Source organism: Hemicordylus capensis, chromosome 11, assembly GCF_027244095.1.
Source record: "Hemicordylus capensis ecotype Gifberg chromosome 11, rHemCap1.1.pri, whole genome shotgun sequence".
Taxonomy (NCBI): domain Eukaryota; kingdom Metazoa; phylum Chordata; class Lepidosauria; order Squamata; family Cordylidae; genus Hemicordylus; species Hemicordylus capensis.
Window position 1 is genome coordinate 17,062,824 of NC_069667.1, and position 23,196 is coordinate 17,086,019.

Below are 23,196 nucleotides of genomic sequence, written 5' to 3' on the forward strand. Positions count from 1 at the left end.
TGCCAGTTGACCCGGGTTTCCCTGCTCCTCTGGCTGCGGGGCTGCATCGTTTATGGCTCTCCTGGCCTTAGCCAGCATTACATCGTAGGTATCCTGGGAGAACAACCTCAGGATAGGGCCCGGGTTCTGTGGGGCCTCCTCCCCTGACAGCTCCCCTTCCTCCTTGTCAGAGGGCTCATTCTCACTGCGATTCCCTGTGCTATCTCTGGGGGTCGGTGGGGACGTAGGTCTCACTGGGGGAGGGGGTGAGACCCTTCCACTGGGACCAGCTTGATCCTCACTAGACCCCTGACCGCTTGCGGGGGCGACCCTTGAAGAACGCCTGCGTCTTACTGCGTGGGTGCGAGGAAGTGTCCTCTCAGGGCTGTCCTCGGAGGATGAGGACTGGGACCTTATCCCTGACCGTCCGGGGGTGAGTTGCGGCGGGGAGCCCCGTGGAAGTCTCGAGGCCCTCCTCATCTCCCTGGCCACTGCCTCCTTCACAGAGCGCGAGAGAGCTTTGGCATTCGCCCTCATCTCGCTGGCCATCATGTCCCGGACCCATTGGGCCCTCTCTTGCATACACTCAACATCCCCGAACGCAGCACTCACCTGTCGTCGCGTGGGGATCGACGCCGTCTCATACCTGGTTTCGTGCTGGGCCGCCTGGGGCAGATGGTTGAACTGCGGAAGGCGCGGCCTTGCTAGCCCGTCGTCTTCCGAACTCCGTGCCCGGGTATATGCGGCTTGGGTGAGTGGTCTATGGACTTCCCCCAGCGTGCGGACATCGCATGTGGCGTGGGTGAGAGGTCTATGGACTTCGCCCAGCCATCCGCTTTCCTCCGTGGCAAGGCTGAGAGGTCTATGGACTTCGCCTGCCGGGCCCCTTGTGTACCCCCGTCTCGGGTGCGCCTCCAAGACCTGCCCCCCGTGAGTGGGGAGACATGCCGCTTGGGGGTAGCCTAGGCTGTCCTGGTGGAGTAGTCCCCAAGCATTGTAGGCTGTGGAATCCACCTCAGCCTCTATGGGTGCCATATGCAGGAGGCCAGCAGGTGGCGCTGCTGCGTTGGCCCTCGGTCCTGCCGGATCCTCCACGTGGTTAGCTTCGGCCGTGGAGGGCCGAGCAGAGGCGGCAGACATGGGGCCAACCCGCTGCGGGGCCAGGAAGGCCGGCAAGGCGGCGGAGGCGCTGGGGCCGGCAATGGCGGCGGCGGCCGCAACGGAGACGGCCTCGGCGGGCATGGTGGCGATGGCCGAAATGGGTGCGTCCCCGGCGGCCGCAACCGCCGCCGGAGCCTCTACTGCACCCGGGTCCCCCGCGGTGGCGGTATGCGCGGCTGGGGCCGAAAGGAGGGCGGCATGCGCGGCGCTGGGGGCCGCAATGGCAGCGGCCTCCGCGGCAGCGGCACCAGCCGCAGCGGCGGAGGCCCCAGTGGTGGTGGCCGCCATGGCGGCTCGAGTAGCAACTGCCGCGGGGGCGGAAGTGGTGCCTGCGACCCTGCTGGTCGCTCCAGGGGAGACTGGCGTGGCGGCGCTTGGTGGAAAGCCGCCTATCCCCGGGGCGCCTAGTAAGGAAGGTCCCGGCCGAGGCGGAAGGTCTGAGCAGGTGGAGGGAGCGAGGGACAAATGTCCGCTTCCCACCGGCTGCGCTCCGGCCACGTGCGTCCCTTGGTCTGTCGGCTGCTGTCGCGAAACGCTGCAGGCAGCCTGGATCAATATCCTCTCGCTCTGTCTGGAGGCAGGCAGGGTTGAAACCAACTTTCCCCCACTTTTTGTCCCCTTGGGGTTCTTTTTTCTTTTTCCCTGGCCCAGTGAGTCAGGAGAAGAGGAAAGGTGCCGCTTTTTGGCCCTTTTCTTTCCTGCCTTCTGTTCCTCCCCCCCGGTGCCCTCTGAGAGGGATCCCAGAAGGGAGTCCCCTGTCTGAGCTAGATTCATAGTTAGTATAAGGGGGCTCACCAGAGTAGAAAAAGTTGAGAAAGATCGTTCCTTGGGCAGGAGCCTGCCCAAAAGCGTCTAACCCGGAGCGTAGACAGGAAGGAACTGGGAACTACGCCTGGGCATGCTGGGAGAAGGGGGACGGACCTACCTATTCAAACACCTGAGACTTCCTGTCTACCTGGAGCAAAGGGAGGAAGACAACCCATTGTAAGCTGTGACCTCCTACTTCGAGGGAGAAAGTGCCCACAGGTTTGCCATCTAGAAAGTGCTAGCTTGTGTTTCACCTCAGGCTGAGGCGAAGACGGCCAATTCCTTCAAGATCTTTAAAGGCACTTTCAGTTGTGCTGCAAGTTTATTTACAGTGATTGAATAATTACATGTAAAGCCAGGCAGCTGACTTGATGAAAATTTAATTGGCTGTCAGTCTAATAAGCATGCCAAGATTTCACAACCCCTACAATTCTCCTAGAATGAGAGGTTGCTGGAACACCTCTGGAAAAACAATGGCCTATGAAGTGAAAGATCATTCAGGATCTCATCCAGCCACACTATGGTGGAAAGGAGACACTTTTCCAGCAGAACTCCAAGCTCACTCAGGCACTTTCTAATCAGACCAATTTAGAAAGAGCTGCACTGGCTGCCAGTTTGTTTCCGGATCCAATTCAAGGTGCTGATCATCACCTTTAAGGCTCTTAACAGGCTGGACCCTAGATAGCAGAAGGACCACCTGCTCCCAAGTGTTCCTGCCCGCTTGATAAAATTAGAGGGGGCTCTACTCATTATGCAGATATTGAGAGAGGCTCAGTTTTCATACACATGGGGTGGGGCCTTCTTGGTCATTGCCCCAGGCTTGGGAACAACCTCTCAATCAGTGCTCCCTCTAAGAGAGATTCCCAGATGATGTTGGCTACAACTCCCAGAATCCCCAGCTGCAATGGCTTTTGCTTGAGGATTATGGAAGTTGTAGTCAACAACATCTGGGAATCCCTGTTAGAGGGAACACTGCTCTCAATTGACATCTTCAGGCATCTTGCTAACTTTAAATAGCCAGATCTTTAGATGCCTCCTAATAAGGCTTTTGCCCTCTAAAAGGTGCTCTTTTTACTATTGGTGTTGCTCTGCGAGCTGTATCATTTTGTTACTGTGTGTTTTTAATTGTTCTTGATTTTATTATTGTTTTAATATTTTTGCTATAAACTGCCTTGAGATTACGAAAGGAAATATACAAGCAAAGCAAACAAACTAATCAACCATTCCCTCTCTCTGGCTTGTTTCCAGCATAAGAGAAGTTAAGACCTTCTGGCAACTGAGACAGACATGTGAGCCTTTTGGGGGTTCCCCAGTTGGGTTCTAAAGATATTTGAGTGGGTGGAAGCCAAGTCCTCCATTCGGGACAACAGTCAACAATAAGCAGTGTATGACCTACAGCGAGTTCCCTCCTTCTACCCCCTGGATTTCTTTTCTCAACCTTCCTTATTCCATCCCTGATTGCTTTATAAGGCACAGATTATTCCTTCATCACAACATGCTTCAGTGTGAAAAGCCATCAAAAGCAATATTAGACCCAAAAAAGGAAGTTTTGAGTGTCAATTAGGGCAGTGGATTACTGTTATATCAACTGACAGGTTACTCACTGGAGCTGAATGCTTTGATTAGAGAAACATCCAGAACTTGGGCGGGGGGCAGGATTTGACTGAAAATCAACTTTTGAATTCCTCATTATATGGGAGATCAACTGCTCTATAGCCAGCTTGCAACATTTTTCATATTTCTGTAAGTAAAACTCTTTGCCTTATAAAAACAATCATGGCCTTCAAGGTTGCAATGGTTAGCTTGAGAGACTGAGCCTCTTGGTGCATGGAGATTGAACTAGGTTTCCATTTTAAACACACTTCAGAATACTGAAGCATTTCTGAATTGGGTTCATAATAATACATTTAATTTGTTAGCTGCCCCATAACAAATTGTTCTCTTGGCGGCTCACAACAGAGTATTAAAATATACAATAAAAACACATAACACATTTAAAATGTGAAAAGAAAATACGAAATACAATACAAAGCAGCATTAAAAACACATTTTAAAATTAGTTAAGTCAGATCAAACCTGAATTTAAAGAGGGCTGGGTGAACAAAAAGGTCTTTACCTGGTGTCTAAGAGAATAGTGGCGCAGCAGGGAAATGCTTGACTAACAAGCAAAAGGTTCTAGTTCGAATTCCCGCTGGTATGTTTCCCAGACTATGGGAAAAAACGATATTGGGCAGCAGCGATATAGGAAGATGCTGAAATGCATCATCTCATACTGCACGGGAGATGGCAATGGTAAACCTCTCCTGTATTCTAGCAAAGAAAACCACAAGGGCCTGTGGGTGCCAGGAGTGGAAATTGACTTGATGGCACACTTTACCTTTAAGAAAACAGAGCAATAATGAAGCCAGGCAAAGCTCACTGGAGAGGCTATTTCATGAATGGGCTGCAACCACTGAAAAGGCCCTCTCCCTGGTAGCCACCCATCTCACCTCATTTGTCAGGGGCCTCCAAAGAAAATCTTAAGGTATGGGTAGCGACTTATAGGGTTCTGTTTTGAGCTCAGATTGCATTTGGATGCCAACAGCAAAGCACGGTTTGCTTTCACCAGCAGACACAAGCCTCAGGCTCATGTACTCCCCCACAAACATGGGTTTCTGTTTCCATTGCTGACTCGTAGCAGACCATAATATGCCATTTCATCCAAGCCCCAGAAGCTAAGTTGAGCCTTCAAGCTGGTCAGAACTAATCCAGTTTCTCTCCCTCACCTCAATCCTCCAAACTGATTGCGTTTACCAATCTTGCTGTGTCCGTTGAAACTTCGCACAAAGTAGCATACAATCGACACAACATGAGTTTCCTTAGAACATACTTGTAACCAAACATTTCAGGACATAAATGCACAATTCTCCACTAACCAAAGATGCCTGGGGCAGGGGGAGAGAGTGCAGCAGTCTGCTCCTCCTGGTCTCAAAATCCTACCTGCAATATAATAAGACCACAAGCCAACCAACTACAAGCTAACGTCTCCTCTGCTTATGCAAACCTCACCCAAGCTACACTTTTGCAGAGCAATATATTCAAACGAGCAGAACTTTCTCAGTTAATTATATATTTTCCCTAGGCTGCATTTTAGGTCAGGATGGCTCTTCCCCCTGACAAGCACGATCCCCAGCTCCTCAGGCTAGATGGCAAGTACACAGGAAAGCTTTTCTGTCGCATGAAGCAGCTTTATGGTAAGCTAACCTGAAATGGAGAATTCAAAGCCACAAGCATTTGTGATGGCTGAGCAAAGCGTGAGAAGAAAGGGGGAAGCAACATGCATCTGCAAAAGCTCCGATTAAGACAAATGAGGCTTTTTGGATGACTTTAACCACTGTATAAGACAGCAGACAGCTGTAATTTCAGCAACACTCCAACTTGATGTGATTGGCAAATAAGGGCTGAATCTTCAACAAAGACAAAATCAAAATGCAATTGAGGGGAAGGGTAGAATCTTTCCCAAAGATGCTGCCAAAATTACCGATATTAAGCACTATGGCAACACAAATATGGCAGCAGAGATATGCTAAGAGTGCAACCTTCAGCCTCTCCCGGCCCATGAATTATGGTCATGCGTTTCCATTCTTGCACCAAACCCATGATTCTCTCATCAGCTCATCAAGTTTCACATCCTATTTTAAGACCAAACAGGCTTTAAACAAACATCGTACATAATGTAATTGACTTGTCAGGAAGCTCACAATAGTCTACATGCGGAAAATGCCAACTAGTCAGTCAAAGCACGTTAGTGCATCCAGCACAGATCCAGACTGCTGGTGACCTTCTCTACCAAGCACCTCCATCCACCAGAGGTAGACAGACAGTATTTATTTATTTATTTATATACCGCCTTTCGTTAAAAAGATAACCCCAAGACGGTTTACAAAAGTTAAAAACATACAATAAAAAGACAATAAAAACATCATGTTAAAAGTATAAAAACAGGCATAAAAACAATACAACAAATACAACAGTTGACCATCCAAAGTCAGCTGTAGCCCACTGAGAGGGTGTGCTTAAGAAAGTTTTTCAAACTTGTGTTCCTGGATGATGTTGGACTTCAGCTCCCACAGTCCCCAGTCACAATGGTCTTTGGCTTCTGAAGGTCTTATGCACCTCCAGCCATTGGGGCTGGGGATTATGGGAGCTGAAGTCCAACATCATCTGGGGATCCAAGTGCGAGAACCCCTGCCTAAAGGCAAACCAGTTTCCAGAGTTTGCTGCAGGCCAGGAATACACATCCAAATGCCTGGATCCTTTGGCTTGGCCACATATCCAAGTCTCCACTGACAGTCGGACGGAGGTACACAGGACCATATTACATCTCAGTCATACCCTTCAGAAGTGAGGTCAAGTGCCCCGACAAGCTGGAAGCCACACCAAAAGCACACACTTCTTTTTAAAAAACAAACACACTTTGTTTCTTAAAGTTCTTGGGTTTGAATTCCTCCAGAAAGGGAAGGAAAAAAGACACCCCAGAATTGTCTTGGAAGAACAGTCAGCAGTGAAACATGGCATTAACTTGTCAAACTCAACTGTTTAGTGGCAAAAACGTACCTGTCATGAAGCACCGCTGACACCTCCCTTCTGAACAAAGAATGATCCATGCTGTCAGTGTTAGTAACTCCCCTGTTGACCAAAGGAGAGAAGACTTTAACATTCTGGTTTTCAAAAGGGAAGCCTGCTGCCCCGATGCACCGTGTATCACCGTGAGTGTGGGGCAGAGTGGGGGCGGGGGTTAATTACCAATGAAATCAGTCACACTGCCAAGACCAACCATTGTTTCATTGTGAAAATGGGGCTTTTGTTTCTTAACAGCTGGACAATAGGTTTGTTATGCACAACAACACACCATGGTGAAGCCCTGCGTGCAGTGCTCCCAGACCACACTTCTTCAGAGAAGGAAAGGAAACAAACACAAAGAGACATACATCTGCAACTGCCTTCATAAGAAAAGCCCTGCTGGATCAGGCCAAAGACCCATCTAGTCCAGCATCCCACTTCATGCTGTGGCCAACCAGGAGCATCTGGGAAACCTGCAAACAGGAGGGGAAAATGGCAACTGCCCCCCTCCCACTGATGTTCCTTAGCACCTTCTGCCCTCAAGTGAGCTAGAAAGCAAAGATTTCCTCTGCTTCAAGAGCACCCGGCATATCAAGATGATTCCATGAACAGACATTCCCCCCCCCCTTTAAAAAAGGGGGGGGCATTTAGCAGACCAACCGTGCCAAAGAGTCAAACCCCAGAGAATCAGAGAATGCCAGGGGCCCCAGATGTTGTTGGGCTTCAACTCCCATAATCCCCAGCCTGGAATTATGGGAGTTGAAGTCCAACACCACCTGGGGACCCACATTTGAGAGCTCCTGGAGAAAGCCATCATCCTTCAAGTGAGGCAGGTCCCTAGGCTGCACCTTCCCCCTCTGGACAGCCACATGACAGACGACTAATATTTATATACCACTCTTCAACAAGAGTTCCCAAAGTGGTTTACATCGATATAAATAAATAGAGCAGCAGCCCAGGAGTTTTGACCAAGTTCCCTTTCTACTGCCAATAGCAGACCTGTGGCAACCCTGGGAATACCACCAACGTCTCCATTTAAAAAGCTTTGTATACAAGGCTCTTCCAGCCTCCCTCCAGACCTGGAATTTGTTCCAGTCCTCACCCTGGCATCTCCAAGATAGGGATGAGAGAGACTCCTGCCTGCAACCTTGGAGAAGCTGCTGCCAGTCTGTGAAGACAATACTGAGCAAGACAGACCAAGGGTCTGACTCAGTATATGGCAGCTTCCTGTGTTCTATGACTCCCAACAAGGAGTATATCTGCTCACCAGAATTGCCACAAGTGGGGTTTTACATACTTTGGAGGAGGATTGAAGCCTGATTATATCCCATGCAAAATCAGAGAGAGCTTGACTATTTTTCACACTCCCTGCTAGTGTTTCCTTGTGAGTAAATCTCTCTTTTAAGTCGAGCTGAAGTTCAAAGTGGAGGTCAAACAGGCCGTGGCCAGCCACTCCCCCTGCCCGGCTGATCAGGGGAAGTAGCTACAAAGGAAGCCAGTCATAAAAGTTATTATGATCTGCAGAAAAGGCTGCAAGGAACTCCTCCTCTTCTAGTTAGCAGAGATCAGATTCCAATGCGAGGCTATCAAAGAATGCAGATCTTAGCAAGTGAAAAGCTTTGGTTTCTCTACCTTCCATTGTGTGGAACTCACACTGGATTTAGCATACTCGATTGAGACAAAACTTCTGTGGCGATCCACACAAGCTGGAAGTCTTTTGGTAATCCATATGCCTTTCAGCAGCATGCACCAGGTCCAACAGCTCTATTTACAGATGCAAGGATATGCATGGGGAGTGGGAAAGCAAGCAAGCAAAGACACAATACACAGCACACACATTTTATATCCCTACAAGTATGTGAGCAGGGAGTCTGAAGGGGCACAGAGACTATTATAGCAGGGCCTGACCAATATTCCCCCTTCCACCTACTACACGAGTAACCCGAGCCTCTCCAGCTGTTTGGACTACAGCTTCCATCATCCCCAGCAACAATAAATTGCAGTTGGAGAGATGGGAGATGTAGTCCAACAGCTGGAGAGCCTCAGGTTGGTCACCACAGCCTATCACATGTCAGTTCTGACATAAAAGTTTCTCCATCTCAATTTCTATTTCTTTATTATTGGTCACATTTGCAAAAACCTGATGAATACATCTCTCGGAGATATACATTGTCTAAAATACAAGAATCAAAAGAGGGTTCAAAATGTGTTTTTGTCCAGTGTCTGCACAAGGCAGTACCAATGTTTTTGTCTGGTATCTACAGTATTTAATGCTGTAGATCCTAGATAAAAATTTTGCATAAGGTTGTGCAGCTGCCGTTTTATTTATTACATTTCTGTTCTCCCCTGCCTTTAAAGGGCCTGGGTCTTCAGGATGCATGGTTCATCCCCTGCCTCCAACTTCGATGCTTGCTACACTCCATGAGTTAGGGCAAGCTGTGAGATACAGAACTGGAAGGTTCTTGTTGCCCTGTTGAGCAGTGTTCCCTCTAAGGCGTGTGCATGTGCTCACAAGTTTGATGTCCACTCAGTTAATTCTAGATCCCGCTCAGGCTGAATCAGGAAGGCCCCACTCTGAATGCATGTGCACTCACACTGCCTTGATACTGCCACCCAGAACAAAACTCACTCCGCACACAGATGAAAAGAATTGAAGAGAACACTGCTGCTGAGTGGAGATTTAACTATCTGACACATTTCTATACCACCCAAAACTTACATCTCTGGGCGGTTTACAATTTAAACATTTAAGCCAGTTTTTAAAAGTATTAAAACTGTAAATCTAATTAAAAGTCTGGGTGAGTTGATGCGAGTCAGACCATAGGTCCATCTTGCTCAGTATTGTCTTCACAGACTGGCAGTGGCTTCTTTAAGGTTGCAGGCAGGAATCTCTCTCAGTTTGTTGGTTCAATAAAAAAAAAATCTTGTCCTATCTTGGAGATGCTACTAGAGGGGGAACTTGGAACCTAGATGCTCTTCCCAGAGTGGCTCCACCCCCTGAGGGGAATCTCTTCCAGTGCTCACACGTCTAGTCTCCCTTTCATATGCAACCAGGGCAGACCCTGCTTAGCTAAGGGGACCAGTCATGCTGGCTACCACAAGACCAGTTCTCTTCCTGTTCGACTGGTACCACCAACAGGATCTTAACATGCAAGTTTCAAAGCAGGTTCCCTTCATGCAGCTGCCATCCATGCTTAAAAAGCCAAGCCTTCTGCACGTGTGCTGAAGCGGTAGCATTGTACAGTGCTCAAACCGCCTTGGGGTGGTCTTTTAACGAGAGGCGGTATATAAAAGGCAACAATAAAAACCTGTAAACGCCATTTTACTGTGAACCATATGGCACTTGCAGTAACTCACAGAACAGGCAGCCTTGACAAGAAGCGATGCTTTAAAACAAAAGAGAAGTCTTAAATATGAAGCAATCAACTTGCTTGCATTTCTGTGCAAACAGTTTATGTTGGGGATGGAGCTTCCCAAAAAAAAAAATCAAAGGAAAGTAAGACTGGGAGAAATGTAACACGTGTGGTAGGGCGGGGGACAGCTTGGATCCAAAGAACCAGAAGGAAAAAGATGACACAATGCTGTTCGGGGAACACTCGCACAAGTGCTAGTGAAAGACTTCTTGAAGCACAGAGCCACAACATATCAGGCAATGCATCACAGTACAAGATTAAACGGAGAATAAGAAGGATACAGACTTTCATGCAAGGGTGGGCAGATTTGGCCCCCCAGCTACTGTTGAACTACAATTCCCATCTTCCCCAGCCACAATAAATTGTGGCTGGGGATGATGGAAGTTGTAGTCCAACAGTAGCTGGGGGGCCCAAGGTTGCTTACCCCTGCTCTAGTGGACCATTGAGAGGTTTTGAAGAGAGCTTGGGCAAATGGAGGAAGTCCTCTGGATGTGAGGTCACCTTCCTTCACATAGCATGCATCTGCTGAGTTGGAATCAGATCTCGTATGCACAGAAGAGGCCTTCTGCTAACAGAAGAGCACCTTTGGATCCAAGCCATGACAGCTGATGGAAGATGAGATCAAAAGCCTGGTTCTCTTTTAGGCAAGACAAACCCAAATAAATAAGAACAGCCCAAATGATGTCGAGAAGGCTTTGCACAAAAGTTGTTTTTAAAACTTCAGACAAATAAAAGCAAGACAAAAAGAAGGGAAGGCTGCCATTTCTTGTCTAGAGTGCCTGATAGCTGTTACCATTAAACACAGCAAGAGATGATGAATATTATAACCAGGATTGAATGGTCAGAGATCTATAACCCTCCTGGCTGATCCCTCAGCCACTATGACGCTGTTAAGTTGCAGCAAGAGAATTTCATGGTCCATCATCCAAAACCTACATTTCAGGACAACTCCAGCAGCCATAAATGCAGAGAAAGCTTATGCTTGCAGCAAAAGCAAATATCTAAACGCTTTTAAAAGAGCACAAAGAGGGGAAGAGAGGACACGTTTTCCCTTGCACTTGGAGCCCTTTAAGCTCAAAATTGCTCTTGACAAAACCAGCTGCTGCACGGCAATTTGCATTGGGTCTGGCATGACACGCTCCTCCGGTGCAGAGATAAAATTGGATTATTTCATTGTCTAAGTACACAGGCATCTGCACCCTAAAGGATCTAGGCTTTTAAGCATCTCTCAGTCACAGACCTTGAGACGTGAACTCCATGACAGAGAAATCAAACTAAGCATTTGATCTGCTTCCACAAGCCAACTCGGGAATGGCAGTTTGCAAAAAGAGACAGACTAAACTACCCACCTGATAATAAATAAAGAAGCAGGGATACACCACTAGAAAGAGTGCGGTTAAACATTTTAGATAATTCACTTAAAGTCAATTAAGCATGAGAAATCAACCCTGCTGATTTCATGGCACTTTTCTCAGAGGCCCAAGACCCTCCTGTCCATTCCTGATGCTGCCCATATTAGACCTGAATGAATCTGATGCATGCAGGTGTTCAGAGTCTCAGCTGGTATCCTGCACCAGAACACATGCCAAGGATATTGAATGGCTCATAAATGCAGCCGTGTCCATAGACAAGTTGGATGCATTTCAGTCTTGGAATTACAAGAATCTAGCCCAATTCAGTCTGAAAATGGGTTCCGCCATACTGTCCCAGTCACACTTCAAATCAAGACTTGCTGGGCAGTTAGCTTTCCACACAGTTCATCCAGTACATGGGTACAACGCAAGGAGTTTGGCTTCATGTCTACCCAGGGGCAGTTGCCATTTTACAAAACACACACAAAGCTCAGTTACTCACAATGTGTCTCTCCACATCATCTCCGACACACTGGTGTGCCTCCTTTGCTGTCTGCACACCTGCAAGCTGAACAAAAAACAGACACTCTCAGGAGGAGGAGGAGGAGGGCGGGGAAAACATTCTCTCTCTGGGTTTAGCAAAACATAAGCGCGACACTAAGAAATGGCTATCAGAACCAGAGCACACTTCCCCTGTTCTACTTATGCAGTGGTTCTCCACCAGCTCTTCTGAGCGATTGCTGGGGTGGTGGCACAGCGTGCTTGGTGGCACATTGCACAAGCACTACAGAATGTGTCAAGTTTCCATTCAGTTCATGCATTTAAAAAACAAACTTTCATCAGCAACTAGCTCGCGATTTCAAGATCTTTAAAATAAGGTTATCCAGGTCAATTGTTCTAGACGTTCACAGTATTCATACACCCCCTTTCAACAGAAACGTTCTCAAAGTGGTCTAGATTGAGTGAGACCAGGAGGAAGATTATTCCCTGCCTCAGAAGGGCTCCCAATCCTAATACCCAACACACATACACTAGCAACAGGCACTGGGGCAGGATGCCATGCTGGGATGGATAGGGGACAGTTCCTGTACTGCTGCTAAACACAGGAGAGTCTTCACTTTTGAGAAGGTGCCCAGTTAGCAGGGATCATGAGGAAGCACAGGAATTCAAGTCTGCCCCCAACCCCAGAAATTAAGCTCAAACCACATGGTACAGAACAGGTGGCTGGACAGGCAGAAAAATGTGGCAAGCATTTCGAAGGAGGTGGGGGTGTTGAAGTGTGGACACTTGAGCAACAGATGTTGGACAGTGCGGGAAACACTGCAGAGTACCAGAACAGAGGGGGCCTCCCCTTCAGCTGGTCCTTAGGAATATGGCCCTTGTAGCCAACTCTAAGTCAAACCAGCACAGCTTTTGGCCTGTGTGCATTTGACCACAATCCAAAGATCACATTGGCAGTGTTCTAGCTTTCCTGCAGCTCAGACATTGTTATAATACTGAATATTTGAGACAAGATATTAAGGACTCCTTTAATGCAGAAGTAAAATCAGTTAACACACAAAAGATCCTATCAAACTTGAGCATAACACATTGCAACGTTAAAACATCATTCTCAATGCTCTCTCTCAGACAGCTGGAAACCCTGAGCTTAAATACGGCAACTAAATAACCAAACTAAAAACAAGGGAGGAGACTACAGAACCTTTTTTAAAAAAACCCTTTTATAGACCAATGAATTTCAATGCCTCCCATTTCTTCCCTAACATTAATAATCGGCTGCAGCCGCTGTATACTGCACTGGTATACCGCTTCCCAGAGCTGGAAGCACTTCACACCCCTCAGCAATCCTTGCAACCAACTGTAACCTACCAGCCTCTTGACCACTACACCCCACCCCAGCCTCCTCTAGAGCAGTGTTTCTCAACGTGTTTGGAGTCATGGACCGGTACATTCTTCGTGTGCAGTTTCCCGGACCAGCAGTTAGTATAGGGGTCACCCGCCAACCCCACACTCTCCAAAACTATTTGGGGCCAGCAGGGGCCACCATTGGGAGCTCTCCAGAGCTCATTTCCAGGCAGCCCTCGTTGCTGGATAATGTTCATTTGAGGAAGCTAAATTGACGTTATCCAGCAACGAGGGCTGCCTGCCTAGAAATGAGCTCTGGAGAGCTCACCCAGGCTCCATGGATCCCAGGCCCGGCCCCTCTATATGTGAGGTACCAGTACCCCCATGGACCGGTACCCAACAGCTCGCGGACTGGCACCGGTCCGTGGACCGGTGGTTGAGAGACACTGCTCTAGAGAAGCAGGGATGGCAGCCAGAGAATCTTGAATTCGTCCTGCTTGTAGTCCACCCATGGCTGTGCCCCAAGGTACCATGGCACCTTCTTTGCACACAGCAAGTCCCTGGTTCAATCTGTGGCATCTCTATCAAAAGCGCCTCCATCTCCCGTGATAGGAAAGACTTCTGTGCCAGAGACACTAGAGAACCAGGGCCATCAGTACTGCACTGAATAGACCCTGCCTGGCTTGGTACAAGCCAGCTCCTGCTTCACTCCCCAGCACTGGGGTGCGCAGCCAGGGGTGCTAGCAAAGCCTATTGGCTCGTTACACAGCACACCACCCTGCCCCTCTCTCTGTTGGCAAGAGCGCCAGGCACACCCCTTCGGAGCCTAAATGAGGCCAAAGCCAACCATTCCGCTCCCAACAAGTTGCTGCAGCGGAAGACAGGCAAGGCCAAAAAACGGGTCTGAACAGCTTTATGCAGCTGAAGTTAATCTCTTGCCAACCACTTTTAATTATTCCACAAACTCTTGTTCCTGAAAACAAGCTAACTGCAGGGATTTGGACAAACAGAGCAAATGCACGGCAGGGGCTTGTCAGGCAGGCAGCCTTGCCGGCTCTGAACGGCTTCTGTTGACCGAGTTCTCCCAGGGACTTCCACTCACCCAAAGCGATTTCCCGGCCACCTGCACAGTTTAGGGTCGCCTGTCACATAAGCAGCACAAGGCAATTGCACTTCATGAACGTAACCACATCTGAGCGTTCTTCTGGCTCCCCCCTCCAAGAGTTCTACTTGATAACCAGACTGGATTGGAATCCATTCCACAGAGGGGGCCCTGAGCATCTGCCACATATCCCAGCTGCCTGGCAGAGGATTCTGGGGCATGCATTAGGGTACACATTCCGTTCAGGGGCAGCACGGTCAGAAGCAATGGGCCAGCAGTCTCCCAGGAAGGCTTGCTCACCACTACTGCTTCTCTTGTTGGATGTCCGACAAGCTCTGGAGGAAGCCCTAGTGTTCCCTGGGCAACAGCAAGAAAGCCTCAGAATACGTCTTTCAAAAGCATGACCCAAATAACATTTGCGTGACTGTTTTTAAGGAAGTGCTTGGTTGTGCAGACCTTCACGTGGCACCCTTCTGGTGGATGGGCTCCCACACACCTTGCCACCAATTTTTCAGCCTTGCCAGGCAATGTGGCAGGAGGATACCCAGTGGTGCTGTTCACAGTGGCATGTTTGAGACTGATCTCTACCACACAGACACTACCAAGAAGTCACGCACAGTGGAAGGCCAAAATAAAACCATTCACAAGCAAAGAACTAGGTGGTTCACATTCACGTGCAACTTTCTTTTTTAGACTACTTCTACATACAGCTTCTCAGTTTTCTTCACATCAACATTATGTAAGATTATTACAGGCTTGCTGTACCTGACAATAGTTTAACATTCCCAGAAGCCCAGCTTAATACCAATGCCCTGAAGAGAGCTCAGGGAAGGGAAGGAAATACACATTTTTGTTTGTTTCCACAAAGGCTGAGAAGTTAAACAACTCCAGGATACAACATTGCCAACAGAACTGACCATTTACTCCTGCCACTATATAAGCTGCAATAGAGAAGGAAGCCTTTCGTCTCAGCTCAAAACCTTATCTGCAATCTCAGTTTTGTGCAAGTGGCGTACACAGGCATTGTTAATAGATACCTAGGAACATAAGAAACTGCCATATACCGAGGCAGATCATTATTCCATCTACTCAGCATTGTCTACACAGACTAGTAGCAGCTGCTCCAAGACTGCAGGTGGGAGTCTTTCCCAGCCCTATCTGGAGATGCCAAGGAGGGAACTTGGAACCTGTGTTCACTCCAAGGTGTGCGTGTACCCACTTTTTTAATGTCTGCTCAGTCAGTTTTAGTTCCTGCTCAGGCTGAATCAGGAAGGTCCCACTCCGAATACACGTGCACGCACACTGCCTAGATACTACCGCCCCAAACAAAACTCATTCTGCACACAGATGAAATATTAGCGAGAACACTGCTTGGAACCTTCTGCATGCAAGCAGGCAGGTGCTCTTCCCAGAGTGGCTCAATCATCCAAGGGGAAGATCTTACAGTGCCCACACAGGTAGTCTCCCATCCAAATGCAACCAGGGTGCCCTCTGCTAAGCAGGGTCCACAATTCATTCTTGCTACCATAAGACAGGCACTCCTCTCTATCTATCTTAATTAAATAAAGAGAGACTGATTTCATTTTATAGTGCAGCAGTATCCAGGCACTTTTGAACCACACAGCCATTTCTATGCCCTGGTTCTGGCAATATGCCCTGAGGTGGCAATACTGTCTGGGCTACTCCGACTGCAAACGGAGGCTCACACAACCGAATGCATTTTCATACAAAAAGCCTCCCTCCACCACCAAGAACATTAGATGTCAGAGAGAAGTGTTCTAGGCAGTGTTCCCTTTAACCGAGATTCTCAGATGCTGACTACAACAACCATAATCCCCAAGCAAAAGCTACTGAAGCTGGGGGTTCTGGTAGTCAACAACATCTGGGAATCCTTGTTAGAAGGAACACTGGTTCTAGTCCACCTTCTCCCCGACATCCTAGCTTTTTATGTACCAGGATTTCTCTTTATATATGGGAGGAACATTCAATCATGCAAGCCCCCAAATGTAGCCTTGCCAGTGAGAAATCAAGCTTACGTTTCCATTTAGTCCACGCTAAAAGCCTCTGTCCCAGGAATTCCCAAGGTCTTAAAGAGGACAGTCAAACAAGTCTAGTTGGTTTGTGTGCTTTAACAAAGGTCTTTGCCCAGAAACCAACGTAGATCCACGTGGCACAGAGCAGGTGGTTGGGTTAGAGAGGGGAAGAAGAAGAAAAAAGATTTGGCAAGCAGTTGGGGAAGAAGAAGAAAATGCAGAAACTTGAGCAACATGTTGACGGAAATGCTGCAGGGTACACGTGCACAGACTCTTGCAAGATCTCTTCCTTCAGCAGGTTCTAGTGAGTATAGACTCATACTGAATTCTCAGGAGAGCCAGAACAGCTTCCTGCCAGAGGATCTTGATTTGATCACAGATGCTGCATTGTTCCAGCTCCAGGAACGTTCAGGCCTTTCCACAGCTCCTGTCACTGCACCACCAGCTTCGACTTGAAATAAAAGCAAACATCACTAAACAATAGAGAGAGGAATAGTAGTCAACTTAAAAACCACAGAATTGGTGTAGTGTAAACCTTCAGGGTCAGCTCCAGATTTCAAGGGGCATGGCTAAGAACTCACGCTTCAGCAAAAACAAATTTTAAATTAAGATGCTGTGGATACTTCAGTATAAAACTGAAAACAACTTTACTCCCTTTGCATATAACTGGCCAGTTGCAAGAACTGGAGAGTACCTTAACTGAAAAGACTCATCCATTTTTCTTCTGAAGCCCTGCCTACAATTCAGAGCAGGCTAGAGCCTCACCTTCCTATATCAAGCCTGGTAGGACATTTGAAGCTTCTTCAGACGATTAACCAAACCTGGGTTAGGGGTAACTGAGGTTTGCATGCATGTGTGGACCAGGGCAAAGCCCACAAGCCCAGGCTGTCCAAAGCTGGGTAACCTCGAAACTGTCCCTTGATCTTAACCCAGGTTAGTGCACAGCAGGGGCCTCCATACCTGGGTTTGTTGACTGTGTGTCTGCCTTCCACTCTGTTTAACAAACATGGTGGCCGGGGTAGTCGGAGAGCATGCTCTGCACAGCCCTCTCTATGATCACTTGTTTCAAATGGCTTGAATGGGGCTTGCCCTGCTTCGTTCCCCCTCATGGCCAATCAGAGCACAGCTGCCGATGTCATGGGGCTTCCCACTTCATTGTGGAAAGGTACACCCAATTCTCAGAGGCCTTCCTGGCTCCAAACTTGCCGCTCATCCGGAAGCAGAGGTTGCAGTGCCCAATGGAGGCTCTGTTCATCTGTCCAGGATTGGGGTAAGAACTCTTCCAAGCCCCCAACCACCCTCTTCTAATCATGTGCAAGCACCCTTGGACTAGCAGTCAATCACCTCTCTAGGCAATGGCATAGCTGCCACCGTCAACATCTGAACTGCAATTGCCTGGCACACTGAGCTGCAGGGAGGATAAAATCTATTTGTTTTATTTAAACTGGATTGCATTAGTCTATCTTTAAAATACACTGTTTGAACTGAAATCTGGACGTAGTGCAAAAAATCTCTCAACTGATTATTTTATGAACTCTAAATCTGCTTTGTAGAGAACACACTGTGAGGAAGCCACCTTCACCAGTTGTCAGACAGCATAACAATCCACATACTTATGCAACAGCTTCTTTAAGGGGGGGGAGTAGAAACTGGAGAGTCACCACAGGTGTTATCCACTCATTCCCCTCAGGCGACGTTTGATCCCTATTTTATACCTAGCAACAACCCAACCTCAGTGCTCCAGCGATCAATATGTATGACTATGCCTACTGATCAAAGAGTGTATGCACCTTCTCTCACATGGAAAATACTAATTCACCAGCGATGGTAACCACCCCTCAATTCTGGTTCGGAACATTGGATTTTCATCCATTAGCAACCCCTTGGGACCAACAGTTTCACCCTCAAAGAGATGCCCTTGATACAGCAGCAGTGCAGACAGACATCTCCCCCAGCAAGAAGCTGCCTGGAGCTGTGACTTCTTCTTCGCTCTTTTCCAAGAAGGCCAGGCAGGCGGCATTTCGGTGCGAGGAAATGTCAGCCTGCCATGCTGTGATGGGCAAGTCTTTATGAAAGGCGGTCTGTACAAAGCAGTCAACAAAGCCAGGCCTTGTCCCATGTGCAGCATAGTGCAAGGCAACACAGCAACACCATGCAGAATCTCTGTCACACTTCTCCCTTTCCTCCTCTGCCTAGCAGCTTTCTTCTCTCTCCGCCATCACAAACCTTCTCTAAGCTCCATTTATGCCATCACATGATGTAACAGAGCAGGTCACACGACAGAGCAGTTCTCAGGAAACTGAGTTCTACCCAGTTTTGGGAGCTGGGTGCACTCCTATTTTGCAGTCACGTGCTGGAAATATAGGCACACAGGAAGCTGCCAAGTCAGACCCTTGGTCCATCTAGCTAAGTATTGTCTACCAGTGTTCCCTCTAAGGCATGCATGCATGTGCGCAGTCACATATTTTTTGATATCCACTCAGTTGATTTTGGATCCCGCTCAGGTTTAATCAGGAAGGTCCCACTCTGAAAATACATGCGCGCACACTTCCTTGATACTGCCGCCCAGAAGAAAACTCAGTCTACATACTGTTGAAAAAAGATTAGAGAGCACTGTTGTCTACACAGACTGGCAACAGCTTCTTCAAGGTTACAGGCAGGAATCTCTCTCAGCCCCATCTTGGAGATACTCAGAGAGGAAACTTGGAACCTAGATGCTCTTCCCAGAGTGGCCCCATCCCCTAAGGGGAATATCTTACCAAGTTCACACATGTAGTCTCCCATTCAAATGCAAACCAGGGCAGACCCTGCTTAACAAAGGGGATTATTCATGCTTGCTACCACAAGACCAGCTCAAGACCAGACTTGTCCCAGGTAGGGGACAAGCCATTTGATTGTCTGTCAAGACCCAGCTGGGTAGGATCTTTCTTGCCTACCTCATTCAGACACTTATATCGGGCACAGTGATATAGGGAGATGCTGAAAGGCATCATCTCCTATTGCGCAGGAAATGGCAATGGCCAACCCCTCCTGTAATCTACCAAAGAAAAGCACATGGGTCTGTGGTCGCCAGGAGTTGACACTGACCCGACGGCACAACTTTACCTTTACCTCATTCAGAAGCTGGGGACAGAATCTGGTAGGGCATGCTTGCCCCACCCAGACGTGGTTTGACAGACAATCAAGCTCCTCACCTCCGATCCCATTTTTATCCAGCACACGATGGTGCAACAGGAGCACACTCAGCTCTTGAGAGCAGGCAGGACTCATCTCCTACCCTGTTTATGGTTGTGTGAACTGCCCCAATGGGTCAGGCAGCACAGTTTACAGGTGGGAATGAATAGCAGGTAAGCTTTGCCCATGCTGCCGCTAAATAAGGCCGGGGCTCACAAACTAAGGCTCCCCCAGCTGTTGCTCGATGACAACTCCCATCATCCTCGGCCACCAGGGCCTTTGGCCATGGAGCCAGCTGTCAATTCTAGGCAGGGGCACAAATTCTCCAACAGAACTGGGGCTTAGATATGAACACTTCTGTAACATAAGCAAGCCGCAAGTCATTCGATCGGGCAGCCGCCGGCTCCCTCCGCCCAGTCAGAAGCTCAGAGCCGTCAAGAGCACCACTTACCAGCACTGTCTTAGCCTTCTAATCGGAGGGAAGAGCGAACCAAGGGGCATCCTTTTCTGCACAGCTCCCAGCACATTATGAAAGCTCAGCACGCCGAGCAGTTGGACTTCCCAGCAGCTGCTGCCTGGCTACTAGCTGCCTTCTTTGGACAGTCTGTAATAGCAAGAGCCTGTGGAATGTCCAGAAGCAGCTCAACATGCTTCTCTTGTCGAGGCTAGTAATTGGAACCCGGACAGCCTGGCTGTGTGTGCGCAGCTCCCTCCTGCCCTCAAGGGATGCCTGTTCTTAAGCAGGTTATCTGGGATTCTTCCAGTGAGGGGCAGGGGAGAAGAGACCCCACCAAACTGCCATGCCTCCGAATCATGTACTCCCTTCTGTAGAAACACAGGCACATTACCTTCCCAAGCCCGGCTTTGCCTCTTCCCCAGATGCGATGGCCATAAGGCACCAAAACAATGATTACTTTCTATATCAGTATAAAGAGGTATTAACCTCAACTGGGATTCAAGTGAAATAACAGGCCTTTTATTTAGACTGCAATTCATCTACCCAAGCCTGCTTAGAGCGTGTAGAGCCTGCAATTGATTCGCCATCATTCACCCTAAAGAGTATAGATTTCCTCCTGTACCACAAAAACCGCTCACAGCAAGGCTGTCGACAAGGAAAGCCAAGCCCAGGGAGATGTGCCCTGCCATCACTCGCCTTCAGGGGCCAGTGGATAGCCATCACTCCCTGTACATGGCTTTCCTTACCACCTGCCTCGGGTCCGGGATTCAAGGCAAGAGGCAAAGCTTGTGTGCACAAATGAACCTCCCCATGGATCAAGGAGGAGAGTGTAGCATGTAGAGCCAACATGGGGCTATCAAGTCAATAGGATCTAGGGCAGAAAATCTAGCACAGCTCAGCATGCATAGTCAAATTCAGGCCACATGGTAACTGTGAGTCATGCCATTCTGGCTGTTATGAGTGACCAGGGACCATTACACAATTTGTCATGGTTTTGAGTTGTTTTCATGTTTTAATTTTTGTTTTAATCTGTGCTGTTTTATTGCAAGCCACCCAGAGACACAAGGTTTGGGTGGTATATAAATATATCTTGCTCTGAGGGAAGGAGAGAAGAGACAAAGCCTAGAGAGTAAAACATGTAAAGATGTGAACACATTGCTTAGTGTGGTTCTGTAAGCCGCTCTGGGAGGCTCACCTAAAAAGTGGCATATACATGCCAAAAACACACATTTCCCACCAGCAATCAGGCAAGTGACTAATGGACAAGCCATATCCTTATACACAAGTATAAAATGCTATGCTGCTTTAAAAAAACCAAGCCATGACAGGGAACAGGCAAGGTGCATGCCAAGGTAGGTGACCTCCGGCCCCACTGTGCTAGGTAGGGTACATAGTCAGGTCCAGAAGTTATTGTTTTGGGAAGCTCTCCATCAAAAGTTGCATACCTTACAAAGCACTACTTTCATCCAAAGTCACAAGAGCTTACAAAAGAACGTCGCTATCTGCTTTGAAAAGCAAATTACTGAAAGAAACGGCTGTTTTGGTCCAAATGCTTTTGAAGTCAGACTGTTTCAAGAGCGGGTCTGCCATGGGCTGGAGGAGCTGCTACTCTCAGTTCTGCCGGCGGGGGTGGGAGGAGTAGCTGGATCCCCACCCCTGCAAACTCTGCTGGGTCCCCTCTTTTTAAAAATGAAAGTTGCATTGACTACTTTCAAATTCTGTGGTACAAATGCTAGTTTTAGGGACAAGTTGCATGTTTTTGTTAGAAGCTCAGCAATTTCCCATTTTAACTCTTCAAGGACTTTTGACTAAACACAAGCAATTTGCCAATTTTTAATTTGTCAATAAGCCTAGAGTTTCATTCTCTCTCACTTCTGGGACTTAGTTCTTTAGATGGCCTCCCTCAGAAGTGAGGCTAAGGCACACATATCTGCCCTACATATTCTGCAGTGAAAACAGACATGGTTCATAGCTTCCCTGGCATCTCCAGAGAGGGCTGAGAGACTCTGCTGCCTGTAAACCTGTAAGCTTGGAGAAGCTAGATGGACCAATGGTCTGACTCGGTAGAAGGCAGCTTCCTATATTCCTTTAACATACCTCTAGCTCCCTTGTTGTCTAATAAACCTGACTGGTTTCCCAACAGACATATTTAAAGAAATGTATGGCTGATCAAAGTCACCCAGACGGCTGTCAAGGTAGGCATTATTCTGAACCCAAACCAGGCTAGAACAATCTCAACCATCAGTTTACCCTTTCACCTGAGAATGTCACACTCATCTCTTGGAATGTGAAATATTTTTGCCTTGCTCTGCCCCTGAACATATGGAACTGCCAAAAACAGAATCAAACCCTTGACCCATCTAGCTCTAGCTTGACAGGCAGCAACTCTCCAGGCTTTTAGAGCAAGGTCTTGCCCAGTCCTACCAGGAGAAGCGGGGGGGGGGGCGGCCTCCCCCTCTCTCCCAGCACTGAGAAGAGCACCATACTGTGCGGAGATCAGTGGAAAATGCCTGAACGTTTCCAAGTGGCCCCCACTAGAAAAAGAGCAAAGATCACCACTCTATGGCCTTTAACGAAGAGCAGTAATTTGTGCCAGTAATCTAGAGTCAGACTTTCACCAGTGTGGGACAGGAAGGTTGGAAAGAGAGTAAATCTGGCAACTTGGAAAGAAGGAAGCATTCAAGATTCACTATGAGAGCTGGGGAGGGGGGGAACCTAGTGACCCTGAGTGAATTCTTACAGCTACCACCTGTGTGCTAGAACAGTAGAGTACTGTTCCCAAGATGGCAGAGCTCGGTGGGCCATCATATAGACTCTTCCCCCCAGACCCTCAGAAGTTACCTTCTGCATCTACTTGGAAGCTTCCAACTAAAATTTGACCCGGGTATGGCAATTTGCCTAATGCAACGGAGAAGGGATACTTCCCCTTTAATGACAATACTTCCTGCTCATGGGGTGGGGGCAGTAAGAGAGGAAGAAGCAGTAACTTTGGATTGATATATGTATTATGAAAGTCACAAAATCTGTTGGGAAATCATAGGATGGAACGTTTCACTCATTTGCAATTAGCCTCAAGCCAACAGCTCCCCTTTAAGCAGTCTTATTTTGGAAATAATATGTGCTAATCTGCGATACTGACATAAGTGCATTACACTTGCAGATCAGGGACCAGACAGATAGAAATGTATCTGCTATTAAAAAGCTAGAACTACACGGATTTGCACATTCCACATTGTTTTGAAAAGCATTGCTCATTTTCTGTGCCACTCTT

At 48.0% G+C, this 23,196-nt stretch overlaps 1 protein-coding gene across 4 annotated transcripts in view; it reads right to left on the reverse strand.

The window, feature by feature from the left end:
- KLHL13 (kelch like family member 13) overlaps positions 1 to 23,196 on the reverse strand; it is a 78,865-nt gene that overhangs the window by 53,292 nt on the left and 2,377 nt on the right. For 2 of the 4 annotated variants that reach the window (XM_053273981.1, XM_053273982.1), the window contains exons 2-3: positions 11,817 to 11,882; positions 6,544 to 6,615 (exon numbers count right to left, since the gene is read on the reverse strand). The exons of 1 other annotated variant lie outside the window; for it this stretch is intronic. In XM_053273981.1, coding sequence (XP_053129956.1) covers positions 6,544 to 6,615; positions 11,817 to 11,836 — 92 coding nt within the window. In that variant the 5' untranslated portion in view covers positions 11,837 to 11,882. The remainder of the gene's footprint in view (positions 1 to 6,543; positions 6,616 to 11,816; positions 11,883 to 23,196) is intronic. One more of the 4 variants, XM_053273984.1, reaches the window with a different exon arrangement.